This window comes from Hypanus sabinus, chromosome 8, assembly GCF_030144855.1.
Source record: "Hypanus sabinus isolate sHypSab1 chromosome 8, sHypSab1.hap1, whole genome shotgun sequence".
NCBI classification, from domain to species: Eukaryota; Metazoa; Chordata; class Chondrichthyes; order Myliobatiformes; family Dasyatidae; genus Hypanus; species Hypanus sabinus.
The window spans coordinates 171528106-171549301 of record NC_082713.1 but is presented as its reverse complement, the minus strand read 5'-3'; the positions used below and the strand labels follow the sequence as shown (position 1 = coordinate 171549301).

Below are 21196 nucleotides of genomic sequence, written 5' to 3'. Positions count from 1 at the left end.
TCCCACTGGGAAAGGGTGAGACTAGAATTAGAAGTCAGGGGTTAAGGGTGAAGGTGAAATGTTGAAGGTGAACATGAGGGGGAACCTCTTCACTTAGAGGATGGTGAGAGCGTGGAATAAACTGCCAGCTGAAGTTGTGGTTTCAGGTTTGATTTCAACTTTAAAGAGAAGTTTGAATATGGACATGGATGGTGGGATTATGGAGGGCTATGGTCCAGGTACATGTCAGTGGGAGCAGGCAAATGAATAGGTCTGCATGGACTAGATGGTCGAAGGGCCTGGTTCTATGCTGTGGTGTTCAATACCAGTGTGCATAGCTTTAAAGAGAGAGGGGAAGTTTACACAGAGAGGGGAAGTAGATACGACAGTGATATCTAGACAGATGCACAAACAGGCAGAGAATCTGTTCAGACAAATGGAATTAGATCAGATTGGCAAAATGATCAGCACAGACAATGGGTTGAACGGTCTTTTCCTGCGCCGTTCTATGTTACACATTCAACATCTAGTCCTCTCATCAGAGAACCGATGCAGAAATTGCCATTCAGCCTCTGAGAAACTGCAACAAGGACTTCAACCACTGTATAAAACCACAAAAAAAGTTTGCAGAAGTTTGTTAAAAGTTGCTTAACTGACAAAAATTCCTTAGCCAAAAGGTGGTGAATCTGTGGTATTCATTATCAGGGACAGCTGTGGAAGCCAAAGTCATTAGATATATTTAAAGTACAAGTTGATAAATTCTTGATTATTAAGGGTGTTAAAGGTTACAGGGATAAGGCAGGAGAAGGGAGCTGAGAGGGAAAATAAATCAGTCATGATGGAATGACAGAGCAGACTCAATGGGCTGAATGGCTTAATTCTGCCGTTAAGGTCTAATGGCTCAGTGCCGGAGACTTGGACTGACAGTGTAGCAAGTGAAGACAAGATAAAGAAAGCTAACAGCAGCAGTAAGATCATTCGTTCTGGGGACAATCAAATTAGCAGAAAGAACTTTTGCCAATAGGAAAGAAAGGGTAGTCAGGAGCTCTGAAGGCCCTTGAGCGAGAATCTTTGAGACACAGCATGGAACAGACCATTCCGGCCCAACCAGCCGTGCCACCCAACAACTTACTTAGTTAACACTAGTCTAATCATGGGACAAATTACAATGATCAATTAACCTACTAACCGGTCCACACGAGGAAACCAGAGCACCCGGAGGAAACCTACATGTCATGGTGAGGAATGTACAAACTTTCTTATAGAGGATGCTGGGATTGAACTCCTACCTCTGGCACCTTGTGAGAAGTATGCAACATTACTAGAATATGAGGGAGCTTGTCAATAGTTATACAAAGTAATTATTATTAACAAGCCTGAACAATTTTTCAACATATAGTTATTTGGCCCCTGAGATACTGGTGATGAGCCAATTCAGTGAGTACCTCTAATAATTCAGAACAGGAACCATGGCGGTAAGTTCACTGATAAAGCTGAGGTTCTCTATGCTGAGGAATTGAGAGATTATACAGAGGGGAGTGTGCACCCAGCTCGGTGTGAGATATGCTTCTGGTGACTCTCAGATCAACAAAGTCTCTAAAGCTTGGGGTGTTGGAGTCCAGAGCTCAATTCTGATGCCATCTGCAAGCAAGCTTGTAAGCTCCTTCCTGTGAATGCTTTGGTTTCCTCCAAGTGCTCTGGTTTCTTCCCACAGTCCAAAGATATACTGGTTAGTAGGGTAATTGGTCATTAGAAATTGTGCTGTGATTAGGCCAGGAGTAAATCGGTGGACAACTGGGCGGCTCGGCTCAAAGGACTGGAAGGGCACATTTTGCAATGTATCTCTAAATAAATAAATAGATGAATAGATGTGCATTAACTCTGCTGGTCTGGGGAGTTCAGCAGCTGAGGTGAAACGGTGAACAGGACACCCAACTGCAGCAGACAGGTGCACAAGTAGTCACAAAAACAGCGAAATGTTCACGTGCTGGAAGGTGTTGCAGATCTGGGTCCATGTTTGAAAACAGCAGACTTTAGAAGAGGTACCTTAGCCAGCGGGTGAGAATAGAACAGATCGACTACCGTTCAGAGGGTTCTCTCCTCAGATGAGATTTCACTAACTAGGTTCTATCTATCTACAGACACCTCCATATTTATATATATGAAAACATATCTTTCTAAAGACATCCCCACATCTGTCTACGGAAAATCTAAATCTGTCTACGGAAACTCCACATCTATCTACGGAAACTCCACATCTGTCTACGGAAACTCCACATCTGTCTACGGAAACTCCACATCTATCTACAGACACCTCTAGGCCTATTCATGGAAAATCCAATTCTATCTACCAATGCCTCTACATCTACCTACAGAAACACCACATAAACACATTGGCACAAACAGACACACACGTGCCTACCCAGACATGCACATATACACAAACAAACACACACACACAGAGGTAGAAACAGACACACACACACACTCTCACGGAGTTACCAGACTGAATCAGAATATCAGACGGTGCCTTGACGTGAACCTGTAACATTCACACCTGACCTGCCAACTCTTCCTCCTTGTGTAGTGCAGATTGAAACTCAATACTCACGATCCAGATCAGACACCTGTGTTCCCGAGTTATACTCAGGTAGCCAATAAATCCAACGACCAACAGCAGACTTCCCACTGCCCACATCACATAGATACCTGGGAAGAGGGTAGAAGGGCACAACAGGCCATTCAAGTTCACGGTCAAATTCAGTTTATTGTCATATATTTCATACACATGTATGTTGCCAAATGAAAAAAAAGTTCCTCAGGGCCAATGTGCACAGCAAAACACATATAACTCACACACAATTGCCATTCAACTGTATACATGTATACCGCCAAATGAAACATGTTCTTCCAGATCAAGGTGGACAATACAGGACATATACAGTAACTCACACAAAACCCAAAGTAATATTACCACAATAAACTAACAGACCCTCATTTTGCTTGATTTCAGTCATTTTCCGACAGTTCTTTCTTTCAGTGGGTCATGGTCTTGTTCGATATCCCACCCTGGTGGACATCCCACTCCCTCTGGGACTAATCAAGGGCCATCAAACGTTCCTCGAATTATAATCCTTTTATTCCTGGCATCATCCTTGTGAACCTCCTCTGGACCCTCTCCAATGCCAGCACTTCTCTTCTTAGATAAGGAGCCCAAACTGTTCACAATACTCAAGCTGAGGCCTCACCAGTGCCTTATAAAGCCTCAGCATCACATCCTTGCTCTTGTATTCCAGACTTCTTGAAATTCAGATTCAGATTCAGTTTATTGTCATTTAAAAATCACAAATGCAATGCAGTTAAAAAATGAGACAACGTTCCCCCAGAATGATATCGACAAAACACATGACAAAATAGACTACACCAGAAAATCCACATAACGTTTGGCAATCCCCAATTAATCCCCAAATGAATGCTAACATGGCATTTGCCTTCCTCACCACTGACTCAACCTGCAAGTTAACCTTCAGGGTGTTCTGCACAAGGACTCCCAAGTCCCTTTGCATCTCAGATTTTTGGATTTTCTCCCCGTTTGGAAAATAGTCCGTACATTTAATTCTACTGGCAAAGTACATGACCATGCATTTCCCAACATTGTATTTCATGTGCCACTTCCTTGCCCATTCTCTTAATCTGTCTAAGTCCTTCTGCATCCTACCTGTTTTCTCAATACTACCTGCCCCTCCACCAATCTTTGCATCATCTGCAAATTTGGCAACAAAGCCATCTATTTCATCATCTAAATCATTGATATACAGCATAAAAAGAAGTGGCCCCAACACCAACCCCTGCAGATCACCACTAGTCACTGGCAGCCAAACAGGAAAGGATCCTTTTATTCCCACTCACTGCCTTCTTCCAATCAGCCAGTGCTCTAACCATGCTAGTAACCTTCCTGTAATACCACGAACTCTTTAACTTGGTAAGCAGCCTCATGTGTGGCACCTTGTCAAAGGCTTTCTGAAAATCCAAATACATAACATCCACCGCATCCCCTTTATCTGTTCTACTTGTAATCTTCTCAAGGAATTCCAACAAGTTCATCAGGCAGCATTTTCCCTTAAGGAAACCATGCTGACTTTGTTTCATCCTGTCCTGTGTCACCAAGTACTCCATCACCTCATCCTTAGCAATTGACTCTAACATTTTCCCAACCACTGAGGTCAGGCGAACTGGTCCATAATTTCCTTTCTGCTGCCTTCCTCCTTTCCTCCTTTCTTAAAGAGTGGAGTGACATTTGCAATTTTCCAGTTCTCTGGCATTATGCCAGAGTCCAATGATTTTTGAAAGATCATTGTTAATGCTGCCACAATCTCTAACACTACCTCTTTCAGAACTCTCGGGTGCAGTTCATCTGGTCCAGGTGACTTAAGTACTTCTAGGTCTTTCCGTTTTTTTGACCACCTCCTGTCTTGTAATAGTAACTGCACCCACTTCTCTTCCTTCACACTCTACAACAGTAGGCATACCGCTAGTGTTTTCCACAGTGAAGACTGATGCAAAATACCCATTTAGTTTATTTGCCATCTCCTTGTCCCCTCTTATTATTTCTCCTGCCTCATTTTCATGAGGTCCTATATCCACACTCATCCCTCTTTTATTTTTTACAAACTTAAGAAAGCTTTTACTATCCACTTTGATATTATTTGCTAGCTTGCTTTCATATTTCATTTTTCCCTTCTAATAATTCTTTTCATTGCTCTCTGTAGGTTTTTAAAAACTTCCCAATCTTCTATCTTCCCTTTAATTTTTGTTTTGTTGTATGCCCTCCCATTTGTTTTCACATTAGCTTTGACTTCCTTTGTCAGCCATGGTTGTACTATTTTGCCATTTGAGTATTTCTTCATTTCTGGAATACATATATCCTGCACCTGCTTCATTTTTCCTAGAAACACACACCAATGCTGCTCTGCTGACATCCCTGCCAGCAGATCCTTCCAATTTACTTTGGCCAACTCCTCTTTCATACCACTGTAATTTCCCTTACTCAAATGAAATACTGCTTTGCCAGACTTTACTTTCTCCCTATCAAATTTCAATTTGAACTCAGTCATATTGTGATCACTGGTTCCTAAGGGTTCTTTTACCTTAAGCTCTCTAATTGCCTCTGGTTTGTTACATAATACCCAGTCCAGCATTGCTGATCCCCTAGTTGGCTCAATGACAAACTGCTCTAAAAAGCCATCTCATGGGCATTCAGCAAACTCACTCTCTTGTGATCCATTACCAACCTGATTTTTCCAATTAACCTGCGTATTAAAATCTCCCATGACTATCATAACATTGCCCTTTTGACTCGCCTTTTCTATTTCCTGTTCTAATCTGTGGTCCACCTCCCAGATACTGTTAGGAGGCCTGTATATAACTGCCATCAGGGTCCTTTTACCCTTGCAGTTTCTTAACACAACCCACCAGGATTCAACACCTTTCGATCCTATGTCACATCTTCCTACTGATTTGATGCCATTCTTTACCAGTAAAGCTATAACTCCCTCTACTTACCTTCCTATTGCTTTGATATAATGTGTAACCCTGGACATTCAGCACCAACTACAACCATCCATCCTTCAGCCACAATTCAGTGATGGCCACAACATCATACCTGGCAATCTAGTCCTTTCAATATTCAGTAGGTTTCAATGAGATCCCCCCTCCCCTGCATTTTTCTAAATTCCATTGATACAGGCCCAAAGCTGCCAAACACTTCTCATATGTCAAGCCCTTCATTCCTGGAATCATCCTCATGAACCTCCTCTGGTCTCTCTCCAGTAACAGCAAATCCTTTCTGAGATATGGGACCCAAAACTTTTGACAACACTTGTGCCATAAGTGCGGCCTGACTAGTGTTTTATAAAGGCTCAGCATTCTATCTTTGCTTTTGTATTCTATTCCCCTTGAAATAAATGCCAACATTGTATTTGCCTTCTTTACCACAGGCTCAACCTGTAATTTAACCTCTGGGAGTCTTGCACAAGGATTCCTAAGCCCCTCTGCACCTCTGATGTTTGAAGCTTCATCCCATTTAGATAATAGTCTGCACTGGTATTCCTCTTACGGAAAATGCATTTTCATACATCTCCCAACACTGTATCCATCTGCTACTTTTTTCCCCATTCTTCCAATTTGTCTAGGTCCTGCTACAATCGCATTGCTTCCTCAGCATTACCTACCCCTTCACCTACCTTCCTAAGATCCGCAAACTTTGCCACAAAGATATCAATTCCATTATATAAATCATTGACAAGCAATGTGAAAAGCAGCGGTCCCAATACTGACCCTGGAGGAACACCACTAGTCACTGGCAGACAACTAGAATAAGCCCTTTTTATTCAGTTGCTGCCTCCTCCCTGACGGCCATTCTTCTATCCATCGGTATCTTACCCGTAACACCACAGGATTTTACCATTCTTCTATCCATCGGTATCTTACCCGTAACACCACAGGATTTTACCTTGTTAAGCTGCCTCACGTGAGGCACTTTATCAAACGCCTTCTGAAAATCCAAGTAAATGACATCCACTGCCTCTCCCTTGTCCCCCCGCACACCCGGAGGCTGCTTTTATTGTTGCTGGTGACTTCAATAGAGCGTCACTGTCTAAGGTCTCTCTGAAGTTTTGCCAACACATCAGGTGAACACACGGGGAGATAGCATACTCGAACAATACTACCCTCCCTTCCGTAATGCTTACAAAGTGATCCTCCGCCTGCCGTTTGGAAAGTCAGATCACTCCTCCATCTTGCTACTGCTGAGGTAAAGGCAGAAGCTGAAACAAGAGGCGGCCATTGTTAAAACTGTCCACAGCTGGTCTCACCAGTCAGTCTCCATGCCACAAGACTGCTTTGATGACGTTGACTGGATGTCTTTCATGATGAGGATGTCTCTGAGTTCAAGGAAGGGGTCACAAGTTTCATCTGGAAGTGCATCAAGGATGCTGTCCCCCAGAAATCGGTCAGGGTCTACCCAAACCAGAAGCCTTGGATCAACAGGTCCGTGTGAGCAGCACTTACCACACGACACAGAGCTTTCGTTCCAGTAACCAACAGGAAGTGTAGCTACGATCTACGCAAAGTCATCAAGGCAGTGAAACAATACGGGGACAAGATCCAGACACAACTCTCCACCAACAAAACACGCGACTTAAATAATAGTAAGTAAATTATGCCAAGTGGAAATAAGTCCAGGACCAGCCTATTGGCTCAGGGTGTCTGACACTCTGAGGGAGGAGTTGTAAAGTTTGATGGCCACAGGTAGGAATGACTTCCTATGACACTCAGTGTTGCATCTCAGTGGAATGAGTCTCTGGCTGAACGTACTCCTGTACCTAACCAGCACATTATGGAGTGGATGGGAGACATTGTCCAAGATGGCATGCAACTTTTTTCCCTTTTTCTTGCTTTCTTAGTTGCCTTTTGTTGAGTTTTAAAATCTTCCCAATCATCCAACTTTCAACTCACTTTTGCTGCTTTATATGCCCTTTCCTTGGATTTTATGCTGTCCTTAACTTCCTTTGTCAGCCACGGTTGCCTACCCCTGCCATTTGAGGTCTTCTTCCTCCATGGGAGATATCTATCCTGCACCTTGTGAACTATTCCCAGAAACTTCAGCCATCTCTGCTCTGCCGTCATCCCTGCCAGTATCCTCCTCCAATTCACCTGGGAAAGTTCCTCTCTCATGCCTCTGTAATTCCCTTTATGTTGAGCTCCCTAATAAGATCTGGGTTATTACAAAACACCCAATCTAAGATAGCCTTTCCCAGAGTAGGCTCAAGGAGAAGCTGCCCTAAAACGCCATCTTGTAGGCATTCAACAAATTCTCTCTCTTGCAATCCGACACCAACATGATTTTCCCAATCCCCTTGCACATTGAAATCCCCCCATTACAATTGTCTCATTACCCTTATTACATGTCTTTTCCAGATCCCTTTGCAATCTCAACCCTTGGCTACTGTTTGGAGGCCTATATATGATTCTCATATTGATTTATTTCACCCTTGCAGTTTCTCAACTCCACCCACAAAGATTCAACAGTCTCTGACCCTATGTCACCTCTTTCTAAAGATGTAATTCCATCTCTTACCGACAGAGCCACACCACCACCTATGCCTTCCTGCCTGCCCTTTCAATACAAATGAAACCCTGCTGGTTTCCTTGGCTGCGTAAATCCAGGGAATACGTACAGTACTCCGGTCCCACCAAACCCGTCAGATTGAGATGACTCTCCAACTCAACCCCGGATTCTGTGGATGCTCTGTAATTTGCTTCCCTCTTACACCTCAGTGCCAAGAAATAACAGACAGCATGCTGCATACGATTAAAGGAATTATATTTATGAATTATAACTAAAGAAAGCCACAAAAAGGGCCCATTTTAATTAAACAGTCAAATGTGCACAACTTGAAGTAATATTCACCAATCCTTAGTCATCGGCAGCACCTTCTCCATCGAATCACAGTTCCCACCGGGTCAAACCCTAACACCACTTCTCTCCAGCATCTTCCCTCTTCATCTCTCGACGAATAAAGGACCCAGCTCACATTCCAAAGCATCCGTTATCTCCAACCATAACCCAGACACTGCTTTTACAGAAAGACCATTACATTCCATTAGCAGTGAAACTTTTACCAGGGGGTTACACAAAGTATATTCTTTGATGTTAAACTCCCAACTATGGCTTTCTTTCAGCCATGACTCAGTGATGACCACAACATCATACTGACCAATCTCTAATTGCAATACGTCCACCTGCTTTATTCTGAATGCTGCGCCCAATTAAATACAGCTCCTTCAGTCTTGCATTCTTTGCCCTTTTGAATTTTTCTCTGTGATACAATTTAACCTTTTGCTCTATCTGCATTTGTACCCAATCATTGGCTTGTCCTTCCTTACATTCATGTTACACCCATCAACTACTTGTAAACCTGTTGCCTCAAACCTTAGCTCTATTATCCTGGATCCCATCCCCCGCCATATTAGTTTAATCAAGAACCTATCAACTATTTTAAATATACCGAATAACTTGGCCTCCACAGCTATCTGTGGCAATGAAATCCACAGATTAGAGTCATAGAAAAGTATTGCGCATTAACAGGCCTACCTAGTCCAACCAAACCATAGCCCTCCATACACCTACTATTCATGTACCTATCCAAACTTCTCTTTAACGTTGAAATCCAGCTTGCATGCACCATTTGCGCTGGCAGCTCATTCCACACTCTCACAACTATCCGAATGAAGAAGTTTCCTCTGATGTTCCCGTTAAACATTCACCTTTCACCCTTAACCTGTGATCTCTAGTTGTTGTCCCACCCAACCTCAGTGGAAAAAACTTGCATTTACCCTACTTATACCACTCATAATTGTGTATACCTCAATCAAATCTCCCCTTAACCTTCTATATTCCAAGGAATAAAGTTCTAACATTCAATTTTTCCTTATAACTCAGGTCCTCCAGTCTTAGCAACATCCTTGTATATTTTCTCTGCACTCTTTCAATCTTACTTACATCTGTTCTGTAGGTTGGTGACCAAAACTGCACATAATACTCCAAATTAGGCCTCATCAATGTCTTATACAAGTTTAACATAACATCTCTTCTCCTGTACTCAGTACTTTGATTTATGAAGGCCAATGTGCCAAAAGCTTTCTTTGTGACTCTATCTACTTGTGACACCACTTTCAATAAATTATGGACCTCATTCTGAGATCCCTTTGTTCTACCACATTCCTCAGATTGTCTTCTTTTGGTTCTTTGTCACTCTTTGTTTGTGTGTAGCTTTTCATTGATACTGTTGCATTTCTTTGTTCTACTGTGAAGGCTCGCGAGAAAATGAGTCTCATGTTGTATATGGTGACATATACAGTATGTACTGTGGTAATGAATGTATATAACATATAACATATAACAATCACAGCACGGAAACAGGCCATCTCGGCCCTCCTAGTCTGTGCCGAACTCTTAATCTCACCTAGTCCCACCTACCCACACTCAGCCCATAACCCTCCACTCCTTTCCTGTCCATATACCTATCCAATTTTACCTTAAATGACACAACTGAACTGGCCTCTACTACTGATGCACCATCAATAACTCACTCTGAGACGTAAGGCGAGATATCGGCTTTTATTGACTGGAAGAAGGAACCAGAAGTAAGTGACCATCATACTACATCCTGGAGACTGTGGCCGAGCATAGGCCTCAGATCGCCTTTATACAGGGGCCTGTGGGAGGAGCCACAGGAGCAGTCAGCAGGGACGTGTCCAGACAGGCACACATAGTTCACCACAACTACTTCTACAGGAAGCTCATTCCACACAGCTATCACTCTCTGAGTAAAGAAATACCCCCTCGTGTTTCCCTTAAACTTCTGCTCCCTAACTCTCAAATCATGTCCTCTTGTTTGAATCTCCCCTACTCTCAATGGAAACAGCCTATTCACGTCAACTCTATCTATCCCTCTCAAAATTTTAAATACCTCGATCAAATCCCCCCTCAACCTTCTACGCTCCAATGAATAGAGACCTAACTTGTTCAACCTTTCTCTGTAACTTAAGTGCTGAAACCCAGGTAACATCTTAGTAAATCGTCTCTGCACTCTCTCTAATTTATTGATATCTTTCCTATAATTCGGTGACCAGAACTGTACACATAGAAATGTACTTTGAACTTTAATCATTTTTCTCACATTTTTTACATTAAGCTCCAATCAATATACAATCTTATATCTATATATATGCTTGTATACAATTATGTACTATTAAAGCTATCTTATGTAGTTATAATTATTGTGTTTTTTAATTTATTATTATGTTGTTTATCTTGTTTTGTTTTTTTTGTGTTGCATGGTTTCCGTGTCTTGTAAAGACACTGCCCAGAAGAAGGAAAGGACAATCATAATCATGGAAAGATCGTGATCACCATGTCACACAACATGGCACGTAACAAATGAATGAGCGTCTGAAAGCAGCACAAAAAACATGCTGGAGGAACTCAGCAGGTCAGGCAGTATCTATGGAGGGGAATAAACTGTCAATGTTTCAGATTGCGACCCTTCATACTGATCCTCAACCCAAAACATTGATTGTTAATTTCCTCTTCATAGATGCTGCCTGATCTGCTGAGTTCCTCCATAATTTTTTTTGTGATGCTTTGGATTTCCTGTATCTACAGAATCTCTTGTTTTTAAAATCTAAAAGCAGCCATCCCTGTGCTCACTGCGACTAAGGTCCACCCTCACCAAGATCAGATCTTCCTGTACTCCATAGCAGATACTGTGACTCTGAGCTGCCACAGGGGGTGCTGAAACAGTCCAGGGAGATGAGGGGTTAAAATAAGAGGCTGGGAGGTGATAGGAAAAAAGGTGAAAGGCAGAGGAACCCAATAGGAGAGGTGAGGAGACTGTGGGAAAAAGAAGCATGGACAGATGAGGAGAAAGGAAAAAAGGGGAGCTAGAATGGGCATTGGAAAGAGAGGGGGGAAGGACGAGAAATGACAACTGGGAACAGATAGGATTGGAGAGGTCCTACAAAGGTTTTGCTCAGTAACTTGGACTGAGCACTTCTGGTATTGCAGAACTATTTGAAATGACATCCTGAGAATGGCAGGAAATCCATTCAAGGATTACATTGTTTACAGGATGTGGATGTTTCCACAAAACTGCCAGGCTGCATGTTTCAAGAACAATAAATCCCCTCTTGTCAAGGAGTGAAGGAGACTGAGGGAGACCTGACACATGTGCACAACATTATGACAGGCAGAGATAGAATCATCTTCTCATAGCATAGGAATCACTGGTTTAAGATGAAAGGAAGGGGTATGAAAGGAGATCTGAGGAGTAAGATTGAAATTGATTGAAAAGGGGAATTCATATTAATCATTCTCAAAGATATGTAAAACCCTCCCCAGCATTAAGCACGTTTACAATCAGTGGTCACGGGAATGCAGCACCCATCATCAAGGACACCCACCATCCAGACCTTACTCTCTTCTCACTACTACCATCAGGCAGAAGGAACAGGAGTCCTGGGTCCCACACCATCAGGGTCAGAAGTAGTTATAACCCCACAACCATTAGGCCCCTGAATCACTCATCTCAACACTGCTCTGAGTCCACAGCCTAAAGGCTCACTTTCAAAGACTCTATACAACTCACGTTCTCAGTATTATTTACTTACTTGTTTGCATAATTTGGCTTCTTTCATACATTGGTCATTTGTTGGACTTGTTTATGCATTATATTTCATAAATTCTATTGTATTTCTTTATTTTTCTGTAAACACCCACAAGAAACATAGAAACATAGAAAACCTTCAGCACAAAACAGGTCCTTCGGCCCACAATGCTGTGCCGAACATGTACTTACTTTAGAAATTAGCTAGGGTTACCCATTGTTCTCTAGTTTTCTAAGCTCCATATACCTATCCAGGAGTCTCTTAAAGACCCTATCGTATCCGCCTCCACCACCGTCGCTGGCAGCCCATTCCACACACTCACCACTGTCTGCATAAAAAACTTACCCCTGGCAGCTCCTCTGTACCTACTCCCCAGCACCTTAAAACTGTGCCCTCTTGTGTTAGCCATTAGAGCCCTGGGAAAAAGCCTCTGACTATCCACACAATCAATGCCTCTCATTATCTTGTACACCTCTATCAGGTCATCTCTTATCCTCCATCGCTCCAAGGAGAAAAGGCCGAGTTCATTCAACCTATTCTCATAAGGCATGCTCCCCAATCCAGGCAACATCCTTGTAAATCTCCTCTGCACCCTTTCTATGGCTTCCACATCCTTCCTGTAGTGAGGCGACCAGAACTGAACACAGTACTCCAAGTGGGGTCTGACCAGGGTCCTAAATAGCTACAACACTACCTCTCGGCTCTTGAACTCAGTCCCATGATTGATGAAGGCCAATGCACTGTATGCCTTCTTAACCACAGAGTTAACCTCCACAGCAGCTTTGAATGTCCTATGGACTCGGACCCCAAGATCCCTCTGATTCTCCACACTGCCAAGAGTCTTACCATTAATACTATATTTGGCATCATATTTGACCTACCAAAATGAACCACCTCACACTTATCTGGGTTAAACTCCATCCGCCACTTCTCAGCCCAATTTTCCATCTTATTGATGTCCTGCTGTAACCTCTGACAGCCCTCCACACTATCCACAACACCCCCAACCTTTATGTCATCCACAAATTTATTAACCCATCCCTTCACTTCCTCATCCAGGTCATTTATAAAAATCACAAAGAGAAAGGGTCCCAGAACAGATCCCTGAGGCACTCCACTGGTGACTGACATCCATGCAGAACATGACCCATCTACAACCACTCTTTGCCTTCTGTGGGCAAGCCAATTCTGGATTCACAAAGCAATGTCCCCTTGGATCTCATGCCTCCTTACTTTCTCAATAAGCCTTGCATGGGGTACCTTATCAAATGCCTTGCTGAAATCCATATACACTACATCTACTGCTCTTCCTTCATCAATGTGTTTAGTCACATCCTCAAAAAATTCAATCAGGCTCGTAAAGCACGACTTGCCTTTGACAAAGCCATGCTGATTATTCTTAATCATATTATGCAAATGATCATAAATCCTGCCTCTCAGGATCCTTTCTATCAACTTAACAACCACTGGTCTATAATTTCTTGGGCTGTCTCTACTCCCTTTCTTGAATAAGGGAACAATATTTACAACCTCCATTCCTTCGGAACCTCTCCTGTCCCCATTGATGATGCAAATAACATTGCCAGAGGCTCAGTAATCTCCTCCCTCGCCTCTCACAGTAGCCTGGGGCACATCTCATCTGGTCCTGGAGACTTATCCAACTGATGCTTTCCAAAAGCTTCAGCATATCCTCTTTCATAATGTCTATATGTTCAAGCTTTTCAGTCAGCTGTAGGTCATCCCTACATCACCAAGACCCTTTTCCGTACTGAATACTGAAGCAAACTATTCATTATGTATCTCCACTGTCTCCTCTGGTTCCATACACACTTTTCCATTGTCACATTTGATTGGTCCTATTCTCTCGCATCTTGTCCTCTTGCTCTTCATATACTTGTAGGATGCCTTGTTGGGGATTTCCTAATCCTGATCACCAAGGTCTTCTCATGGCCCCCCTCAGGCTCTCCTAATTTCATTCTCAAGCTCCTTCCTGCTGGCCTTATAATCTTCTAGATCTCTATCATTACCTAGTTTTTTGAACCTTTTGTAAACTTTTCCTTTCGTCTTGACTAGATTTTCAATGGCCTTTGTACACCACGGTTCCTGTACCCTACCATTCTCTTCCTGTCTCATTGGAATGTGCCTGTACAGAACATCACACAAATATCCCCTGAACATTTGCCACATTTCTGCCGTACATTTCCCTGAGAACATCTGTTTCCAATTTATGCTTCCAAGTTCCTGCCTGATAGCTTCATATTTCCCCTTACTCCAATTAAATGCTTTCCTAACTTGTCTGTTCCTATTTCTCTCAAATGCAGTAAAGCAGTTAGAATTATGATCACTGTCTCCAAAATGCTCTCCCACCTAGAGATCTGACACCTGACCAGGTTCATTACCCAATACCAAATCCAGGTTCAACCTTCCTGAACACACCTAACACCTAACACATCTAGGGAGATGCCAATCTATATTTGGGAAACTAAAATTTCCCACCATGACAACCTTGTTATTATTATACCTTTCCAGAATCTGTCTCCCTATCCGCTCCTCGATGTCCCTGTTACTATTGCATTGCCTAGTGGATAAGGCATCGGTCTAGTGATCTGAAGGTCACTAATTTGAGCCTCAGCTGAGGCAGCGCATTGTGTCCTTGAGCAAGGCACTTAACAACACACTGCTCTGCGATGACACCGGTGCCAAGCTGTATGGGTCCTAGTGCCCTTCCCTTGGACAACATCAGTGGCGTGGAGAGGGGAGACTTGCAGCATGGGCAACTGCCAGACTCCCATACAACCCTGCCCAGGTCAGCACCCTGGAAAAATCTTCCAAGGCGCAAATCCATGGTCTCACAAGACTAATGGATGCCTACAAAAAACACCCAGTAGCGTTTTCTTCCTGCTTCTAACTTCCACCCACAGAGACTGTGTGGACAATCCCTTCATGACTTCTTCCTTTTCTTTTTTGTAATTTATTTTTTTATTGAAGTTCATCATCAAACAATCATTTCCATAAGGTATTTCAGACATTGTACATATATATCATATAATCATATATATCACAGATCTCCACAAAGTATTTATCTGAGGTATACACTTATAGAAAAGAGTGGAAAGAAAAAACAAGCAAAAGGAAAGAACTATGTACAAGTAGGGAGTGATCTTTTTTTTACAACAGATTCATTGATTTGTGAGAATAAAATCAGGCCTATGAGGCATTATGTAGTTAAACCATTTTTCCCAGTATGAATCAAATTGTTCCAGCTTATGATTAACAGATGCTGTTATCTTCTCCATTTTGTAAATGTCCATTGTAATTTCCATTCATGTATTTAAAGTTGGGCTATCCTGTGATAACCATTCCCTAGTAAGAGTCTTTTTACCAGCCACCAACAATATATTCATTAAATATTTCTCTTTTCAACCATTCTTGAGGTATATATCCAAAACATATGGCCTTACTCTCTAAGGGTATTTCACATTTAAAGATGTTTTGTAGAGCATTGTGTATCCCCCTCCAATAGTTTTTGATAACAGGGCAGTCCCAAAAAATATGATAATGATTTGTATTTTGATTTCCACAATTTCTCCAGCAAACATGGAGGTTACTATCATAATGGGATTTCTGAGAGGGTGTAATAAAATATCTTATCAAGTTTTTCCATCCAAACTCCCTCCATTTCTGTGAACTGGTACCCTTCCATTGATATCTCCATATTGTTGTCCATTCTTCCTCAGATATAATTATCCCTCCTTCCTTCTCCCATTTTGTTTTAATGTATGAAGTCGAATGTGTTTTAAGATTTGACAACCCCTTATGCATACTTGAAATGATTCTACTACCATTATCTGAATGATATGCTTTTCTAAAGAGCTCTATCAAACATGTATTTGCCTTGGTTACATTTTTAAGCGTCTTATTAACATATTGTCACATCTGTAAATACCAATAAAAATCTTGTTTTTCTAATAAGTGTTTCTCTTTAAGCATTTCAAAACTGAACAGAGTTCCTTCTTTCATTATGTTGCAAAGAACTGTTATTCCTTTAGCTGTCCAGTCCTTAAATCTAGCATCCAATTTATTTGGTGTAAATTCCAAGTCATATGCACACCATTTAAGAATTGCAATATCTCCCTCTAGGTTATATTCTTTTATAGTAGGTTTCCATTTTTTAAGAGTCAATTTCACCCATAGGTTATCAATAGTATTTATGTACCTTTGCAGGTTGTTATCAGCCAAAATTGCTTGTATGGGGATGGGAAGTACCCGCTCCTCAATGTTTTTCCATTGAGCGTCAAATGACGGGTTGCACCAACGTATCACAGCTCTCAACTGTGCTGCAAAATAATAATCTCTAAGAGAAGGTAGGCCCCAACCCCCCTTTTCCTTTGTTAATTGCAAAGTTTTGAGACAAACTCTAGGCCTGACAAATATACCTTGATAACATCTTGTTCCATTCATTGAATTGATTTTGATTAATCTCTATTGGTAGAGTCTGAAAGAGATATAACAGTCTGGGCAGTTTATTCATTTTAACAGACTCAATCCTTGAACTAAGAGTGAAAAAAGGAATCAGGTTCCATCTTGCCACATCTTCCTTAATTTTTTTATATAAAGGCTGATAATTACATTCTGATAATTTTGCCAAATCTTTTGGCATAATGATGCCCAAATATTTGAAAGACTCTGTGTGCCATGCCCAGGGGTATCAACTTTCAATTTCTCTTGGTGGGCTATAGTAATATGATAGTAATTGGGTTTTATCTAAGTTGATCTTGTATCCTGATAATTGACCATATTGTTCAAAGGATTGCATCAATTCAGGTAAAGAGTATATTGATTGCCCTAGATAGATCAAAATGTCATCCGCATAACAAGCCAATTTATGCTCTGTCCCTTTAATAGTAATTCCCCTGATATCTTCATTCTGTCTGATGTATTGAGCTAAAGGTTCCAGATATAATGCGAAGAGTAGTGGTGACCATGCACAACCCTGTCTCGTGCCCCTTTCTAGGGTAAGACTATTTGATAAATATCCATTGATTTTAATCCTAGCAGTAGGATTGTCATATAGTGTCTGTATAGTTTTAATAATTGTGTTTGGAAACCAAATCTATGTAAAACTCTGTAAAAAAAATATGAATTAACTGAATTGAGAGCTTTTTTAGCATCCACGCTTATCACTATTGCTTCGATTTTATTTTTTTGTATATGATCCATAATGTGAAGTGTCCTTCGTATATTGTCTTTAGTCTGGCGTTGTCGTAGAAAACCTGTTTGATCATTATGTATCAGTATGGGTAGAAACTCCTCTAATTGTTCGGCCATGATGGAGGTAAATAACCTATAATCTATATTAAGAACGGATATTGGTCTAAATGACCCGCATTCCATTTTATCCTTGCCTTCTTTCGGTATAGCTGAGATTATCACTTCCTTCCAACTGGGTGGCATTTGTGCCTTTTTTAGAGCCCAGTTCAATGTAGGGAGTAAAACAGGAATTAACTCATTTTTAAATTCTTTGTACCACTCTGCCATATACCCATCGGATCCTGGTGACTTGCTTAATTTAAGCCTACTAATTGCAGCTTTTAACTCAACTTCAGTTATGTCAGCAGTCATCATTCTCTTTGGTTCTTTGCTTAAAGTGGGTAACTCTAGAGAATTCAAGAAGGTGTCAATTTGGGTTATGCTTCACCCTGGAACTTTGGAATATAGAGTTTTGTAAAACACTTCAAAAGCTTCTTGAATTTCACTTAGCTTATTTTTTTTATCATTTTCGTTCTTGGGTCCCTAATTCTATGAATTGTATTTTCTGCTATCTTTTTTCAGTTTCCACGCCAGTATTTTCATAGATTTTGATCCACTTTCACAATGTCTCTGTTTCAGAAACATTGTTTTTCCTGATTCCTTGCATAGCCAAATTATTTATTTCATTCCTAATTCTTTTAATTTCCTCTAATTCTTTTAATTTCCTCTAATGTAGCCTGTGCCAAATTCAATTTTTCTCTAGTTCCTTCAGCCTATTTTGTAATTCCTCTTATGTTTTATTCCTTATTTTTTTCTTACATGAAGATATCGCTATAATTTTCCCTCTTAAGACCGCCTTCAGAGTATCCCATAAAATGGGAGGTGAAACCTCTCCATTATTATTAAATTCTAAGTAGAGACCAATTTCTTTTTTAATTTGTTCCTTAAAGTAGGGATCATTGAGTAGACCTGAATTTAGTTTCCAAATAGTATTCTTTGGTTGTAGGTCAAAATCAACAGATAAATATATAGATGCATGGTCACTTAAATCTATTGTCCCAATTCCACAGGTGTTTATTTTATCTTTGTCTTTTCCAAATATTATGAAATAGTCTATTCTTGTATATACAGAATGGGGAGCAGAATAGTGAGTGTAATCCCTTCTGTCGGGGAAAAGGTCCCTCCATATATCAATTAAACCAACATCCTCAAAAAGTGTATTAACTTTCTTATGTAAGGATTTTGTTTCATAGGTTTTTCTATTGAATGAGTCTAAGTTTGCTTGTAATTGTACATTTAAGTTTCTCCCACATATCAGGAGACCTTCTGTTTCTGTTATCATAATATTTGTAATTTTCTGAAAGAAACTAATATCACTTCCTGGGGGTGCATATATATTCAATAGAGTAACTGAATTGCCATCTATATTCCCCCTTACCGGAATATATCTGCCCTCTTTTTCTCCCATTTCGAATATTTTTTCAAAATATAGCTTACTTGAGATAAGAATAGCAACTCCTCTCCTATGTCCTGATTTATATGAGGAGAAAAACAGATTAGTGAAGCCCATTCTCTTTAGTTTTCCATGCTCATTATCACTTAAATGAGTTTCCTGTAAATATACTACATGGGCTTGTTCTTTTTTCATTTTGGATAAAATTCTCTTACGTTTGATTGGATTTAATAGCCCACTTCAATTAAAAGAAATGAATTTTACCTTGTCCTTAGCCATCTGTATTTATCTGTCAATGTATCATTGAAATTAGAATAAAACTTAATCGATCTACTCCCTGAACAAATAAGAACCAAGAAACGCAAGTAATAACAAAAATGGCAACGAACGTGTGATTCCAAGGCTGAGGTCTCTAGTAGATGACCCTGCATTGAACTAGAGGAAATGTCTAGCTGTGGGGGATAACCCCTCCTACTTGTGAGTTGAGGGCCCCCATTGCAGTATTCATAAAAGCCAGTGAACAAATCCATTACACAGAAAAGATTTCCCTGTGTACTCCTATACACACACACACACACACACACACACACACACACATACATGCACAAATATATATATATATATATATATATACACACACACACACACACACACACACACACACATTACACACATATATATATTCTCATTTTGGTGGGGAAAAAGGAGTAAGTGTGCGAATAAAGAATAACAACTAAGTAATATAAAATCCACATTATAATAAGTATTTCTCGAGATAGGTATATCACTGTCTACTTTTGCTTCCGTTTAGCTTCTCAACATTTTTAAAGTTAGCCAAACCTTATGGCTCTTCTGGAGGGGGTGAGGACTGACTTTGGGAAACTCCCGATCTCTTCTTAATATATTTCTCTTGGCCTCCTCCCGTCCCCTGCCTTCTCGATTTTCGCATTATTTCCCAAGCGGAGCGGGATAATTCCTCAGTCAGGCTTTCCCTCGTTTTGGTCACACTGATGGGCAACCTTCTGGCCTTCGTGTCTGTAGTCGCCTCTTCCACTGTCTGGTACAACCGCGTCCCATTGACATAAAACACTTGAAGTTTAGCAGGGTACGGAGTTTGAAATCTAATCTTATTTTGCTTTAGTACTGGCTTTACTTCAGAGTATTTTTTGCGTTTCTGGAGGATCGCGGGGGGGGGGGGTAATCTTGGTTTCGGAGATATTTGCCGCTTTGCCTGAACGAGGCCCAGTGGCCGCCTCGCTCGCATGCGGTCGGTTCGGAGAGCCGCTCGCTGCACTCCTCTCGGACTCAGGCTCCGCAGTGTCGCTTTTTTAATTTCCATTCCTTTTCCCCATTCTTGCCCCTCTTTTCAGTTCAAATATTTTTCAAAAAATATTATATTGATGGGTTAACGGGGCTTAATACGCGTTTTTCCGGAGGAGCTAGTGACTTAAGCTGCCATTCTTGATGATGATGTCACCAGAAAAACGACTTCCTCCTTTCCTGCAGCCGTGACGCTATCTCTGATCAGCTGTGCCATGCCCCCACCTCTTTTGCCTCCCTCCCTGTCCCTTCTGAAACATCTAAAGCCTGGCACTCTAAGTAACCATTCCTGCCCCTGAGCCATCCAAGTCTCTGTAATGGCCACTACATCATAGCTCCAAGTACTGATCCACACTCTATGTTCATCCACTTTATTCATGATGCTTCTTGCATTAAAATAGGCTCATCTCAAATCATCGGTCTGAGCACATCCCTTCTCCATCACCTGCCTATCCTCCCTCTTGCACTGTCTCCAAACTTCCTCTATTTGTGAGCCAACAGCCCCTTCCTCTGTCTCTTTAGTTCGGTTCCCATCCACCAGCAATTCTAGTTTAAACACTCCCCAGTAGCCTTAGAAAACCTCCCTGCCAGGATGCTGGTCCCCCGGGATTCAAATGCAAGTCACTTTTTGTACAGGTCACACCTGCCCCAAGAGATCACAATGATTCTGCTCATCAAATCTCAGGGTTGTCAAAGGTAACACGTAAGTACTTTAATAATCAATTTACTTTGACTTTAACTTTAAACTTGCGGTCAAAAGAGATGGTGGAGATCAGAAGTTGGTTCAACTGTTGTTTGTCATCTACATCAATGACTTCGATGACAATGTTATTAATGTGGTTAGTAACTTTGAGAACAAGACCAAAAAGAGTAGTGTAGTGAACAGAAGAGAGTTGTCTAAACTTACGGATTCAAGATCAAATTGAGCAGTGGGTGAGAGAATGGCAAATTAAATTTAACTTGCAT

At 41.2% G+C, this 21196-nt stretch overlaps 1 protein-coding gene across 1 annotated transcript in view; it reads right to left on the bottom strand.

Annotated features, from left to right (window-relative positions):
* LOC132398729 (CD9 antigen-like) overlaps window positions 1–21196 on the bottom strand; it is a 51908-nt gene that overhangs the window by 12559 nt on the left and 18153 nt on the right. Inside the window, exon 3 of the mRNA XM_059978571.1 lies at window positions 2591–2688. Coding sequence (XP_059834554.1) covers window positions 2591–2688 — 98 coding nt within the window. The remainder of the gene's footprint in view (window positions 1–2590; window positions 2689–21196) is intronic.